The 4,151-nt window shown below is 40.7% G+C and overlaps 1 protein-coding gene across 3 annotated transcripts in view; it reads left to right on the forward strand.

Moving 5' to 3' along the window:
* Positions 1 to 125: 125 nt before the first annotated feature.
* CHRDL1 (chordin like 1) overlaps positions 126 to 4,151 on the forward strand; it is a 63,754-nt gene continuing 59,728 nt past the window's right edge. For 2 of the 3 annotated variants that reach the window (XM_019521528.1, XM_019521530.1), the window contains exons 1-2: positions 229 to 1,966; positions 2,201 to 2,346. In XM_019521528.1, coding sequence (XP_019377073.1) covers positions 2,250 to 2,346 — 97 coding nt within the window. In that variant the 5' untranslated portion in view covers positions 229 to 1,966; positions 2,201 to 2,249. Of the gene's footprint in view, positions 142 to 228; positions 1,967 to 2,200; positions 2,347 to 4,151 lie in introns of those variants that run through there. The other variant, XM_019521529.1, reaches the window with a different exon arrangement.

Genomic DNA, 4,151 nt, shown 5'->3' on the forward strand with positions numbered 1-4,151 from the left:
CGGCGTGGCGCGGCGCGGCTCGCTCAGCATCCCGAGGGAGCCGCAGCAGCAGGTACAGGTGCCGGCCCCGCAGGTTGGTGCCCCGGTCCTGGGCGCGGGTCCGGCCCTGGCCCTGGCCCTGGCCCCGCGGGCGTTCAGCAGGTTGGTTTTCCTCGCCAGGGATTCAACCCACGACCGGGCTGCGCGCGAGGAGGGGCCGCTCCGGGTGACCGTTTGCACAGCTCGATGATCAACTCCTCCCTCCCTTGCCCTGCCCCGGGGTTGGAAGGAGCTCGGAGGTAGGATGGAGGAGGACTCCTGCTCCCTTTGTAACTAGGTTTTGCCCGCAGAAGAGGCCAGAGGTTGTAAGTGTTCCTGCTGCTGCCAGGCCCAGTGATGCCCTGGGGTTTTGCATGCTGTGCAGAGACTAAATGGCAAGGTTTTAATTTTAAACACCCCAAAAAGTGCAGCTTAGAAATGGTTCTGTGAGAGACCAACATGTTCCAGGGGGAAGAATGGGGAATCAAACTTTTCCCTTAAATGACAATTTCCTATCCTGCTTCCAAGAAGAACAGTGAACTGCTCTTTTGCTTCTGGGCAGAGGGCGCGCATTTCGGCTTGTGAACGTTTTCACGTGCACTTTAAATGATTTAGGAGTCTCTACAATACAAACGGGAGGCCGGGCCGTGTGGTTTTCAGTAGCTAGGATGGATAGCATTTGTTACTGTAACGTTAAGTTGTGTTGAGGTAGGGCAAAGAAATGACAGCATGGTGAAGAGAGTAATACACACGTAAAAAGATCAAAAATCACCCGTAGTACCAGCGTCACATTACAGAAACCCGGGTCAGAAAGAACATTCCTGCCTGGAAACTTTTTATAAAAAGTAACGTCGATCCCTAGATGACTGTAACGTTTACTCTTTAGTTGTTTGATGTCTAAAATGGAAAGTCTCTACAATGACCGTTTGCTCCAGTATTTTGAGTGTTGTTCCTTTTCTCAGTGCTTGTATTCCTCTAACATGTCCTTATTTTTCTTTATCTCCATGTTTAGTAAATACCGCTGTGTTGATTGTGTATCAGCTGAAACCTTGTGAAATCTTGATTTGTGATCTATTTTTAATATACAAGCCAAAGATCTCAAATGAATAGAACTTATTTCATAAAGCAGTTTATATTATTGTTTTAACTTTTAAATACTAAATTGCTTTGCAGACTTTTACAGAGGTCAGTATCAAGTCCAATATCAAGACTATTAAAAAAAGACTAGTCTGGTAAATTCCTTTGAACAGGGGAAGAGTTTTACATAAGGAATAAGAAGAAAACACCTTAATTCCAAGTTGGATTTTTTTTTTAAAAGCTCCAGATTTGGTTAAATACAATTTGATCACCTTCTTCTTTTTACTGTAAAGAGCATTTTAAAACAAACAATATAATTATGGTTGTAGAAAGTATGACACCAATGCAGCTCTCAGAGAAACCTGGGTTTAGTGCCTCTGCTCTTTGTTGATGGGATTTGGGTACTAAAGGGCTGGATATCATGTTTATACTGTATTTCCAGCTACAACTGCTAAATGCAAGGGTTATCAGCATAGGGTTCAAAGCAGCTGTAAGGGTTAACTCTTCAGAAATTAATTGTCCAGAGTCCCCAAATAACTGAAGTTTAGAAGGTGTGCATGGGGGAGGAACGAGTTAACTAATGGTGAAATCCTGAATGTACTCGAGTAAAAGAGAAAGCTCCCACTGACTTCATTGTTGCCCGGGTTTCACACTAAAAGTTAACTGCACATTGAAGGGTTAACATATTGAGTGTATTCAATCTTATGATGCGACCAGCTAAGGCATTACAAACAACATTCATATTTCCCTATTTACATCCAGAAGATCTGCTTCTCTTCAAGCGAGAGCTTGCAACTCAACTTGTGAAAAAAGGACCTTAAGAATTTAGACTGCTTTTCTGCTTTGGAATTAGATAAGGGCTACATAGGAGGTAATACTGATTTTTTGAATTTCATGACAGAGAATGGTGTCCCTTTTCCAAAAGCAAAGCAGTTTCATCTGAAGCTTAAGATGTTTCCACTAAATGACGCTCTCTCCATATATAATATATATTTGTCCTGGCAGTTTAAAACTTTTACATTTTGCTTGAAATTGTATTGGAGGTGTACTTACATAGTCCCACAGGATATCAGTCTTAAGTCTTTTCATATTTTCTTCCCAACAGTTCAATATTCTGTACTTTGAAGGATTTTTCTTCCCTTTTGTTGGCAAAAATGAAAAAAAAATGGAGATTGGAGAACTTTCGATTTATCTTGCACACTATGCTCTGTCTCCTTTTCATAGATGGAGGTAAATTGGAACAAATAAAACGTAAGTAAACTTCCAGAAACATGCATCTCTCATACGTGTGTGTGTGTGGTGGGGGGGGTGTTGTCTAACACACACAGCAGTACAAATCTTCAGATACAAATGTTGGAAGTACTGGTCTTTTAGCAGGGTCCCTACGTTAAAAGGATCATAATTCAGCAAAACGGTTTCCTCATTTGCGATTTCATTTAGTACAATGAAGTCAAACTACATTTTGGTGTTTCTTTAAAACCATGCAGTTTTCATTGCACCAAAAGAACATAACACATCAGTTGGAGAATCTGTTTTATTTCAAATGTCCTAAATAAAGGGTGCTTAATTCCATTTTAGTGACCTCTATAAACATCTGACGGATTATCTGGATTTTGTCCCATGCATAAGACTATTCTGCTGAGGTTTTCGGCTAGTGTAAACCTCTTCCAAGAGAGTTCTATCATGTTCCAAAAACAACCTCATCTGAACTGGATTAGATCTACCCTTTGAGAAAAGTAAGGGTCCAAGCACTGTCAAAAACTTGCTGAGATGTATTGAAAAGCACACAAAACAAAGGGACTATTTCCAGAAAACCAATGATCTGTGGGAGATGTTAACACATTTCAGAAGAAGCTGAGTGGCAGGAAGGAATAACTAACAACACACTCTAGCATCGACGGTGACTACTACGGTTTTGTTGGGAGGCACCTGGTGTGTTTTTCCTTGCCTTCATGTCCAGTTCTTTTGGCCAGTTTTTGCATAGCTCAGTAATTATTCTTACAGCTGAAAATTTTAGCTACTCTTTATTGTCAGCAGTTTTTCCAGCTTCTCATCCTAAATTAGTGGATGCAGTGCAAAATAAAAGGAGTTGGTCCAAAGGAAGCATTCCCTAGTCTACTCAGTTTATGTACCACCAAAGAAGTATACAGCTATCCACACTCAGAGGAAAGGCAATTTAGGAAACTGTCGGCTGCAACGTCAACTCACTAGTTTTTCAGATACTGAATTTCTTTCACAGTGCAGCTGTCTGAAGTGAAAGCAGATCACTTCACACATGCTGCTAGTAATCCTTGCATCTTGTTACCTGCTTTTAGCAGACTGAATGCTAAGAACATTCATTCCACTCTCAGTTTAGTGCTTGGGGGACAAGTGTTTGTTTGATACTATGGAGTATGTTTATAATGAGGGTGATCATTTATCATGTGGCTTGACAAGAGTGAGTATCTCTCTCGTGGAGACAGTATAATAACAAGATGCCTTCACAGCTTTTAGCAGGAGTGAGAGACAGGACATTAATATTTGCTGAGCAAGCGGGTAGCAAGAGGGCTAACTGCAAAAAATGCACTTTCCAAATTAGAGAATGGCATCTACTGCACATTAGACCCCTAATGTCTCAAACAGCAATACATTTGCAGGTTGATGAAAACTGTTTAAAAATAGCATAATATGCTCCTCTGTGATCAAGTTGTTGAGCTACAGCAATACTGAACATGTACAAGTACAATACATGTTTCCTCATTCTGTAATCCCAGATTTCAACACCTATGCTGTCCAGATCCTGGGCCTTTCCCAAGCAAAAGCTGTTGCAATGATTTTGGAATGGGAACATTTTATTTACTACAAATTTGGCTGAATGACCATGATTTTTAATTTGTAATTTAAACAAGCCTCTAGGGAGTAAAAGGCTAATGAATTAATCCAGCATAAAAAGCACCATATGAAATAACTGTTATTCTTTGTCTGAAATTAAAGCATCTTCATGCTGAAATAGGATTCTGCATGAAAAGAAAAAATGGAGTTTCATAGTTTCTAGGGTCGGAAGAGACCTGAGCAGA

The sequence above is a fragment of the Gavialis gangeticus genome, unplaced genomic scaffold (assembly GCF_001723915.1).
Source record: "Gavialis gangeticus isolate Ggan-Ray unplaced genomic scaffold, GavGan_comp1, whole genome shotgun sequence".
In the NCBI taxonomy this organism is placed as follows: Eukaryota; Metazoa; Chordata; order Crocodylia; family Gavialidae; genus Gavialis; species Gavialis gangeticus.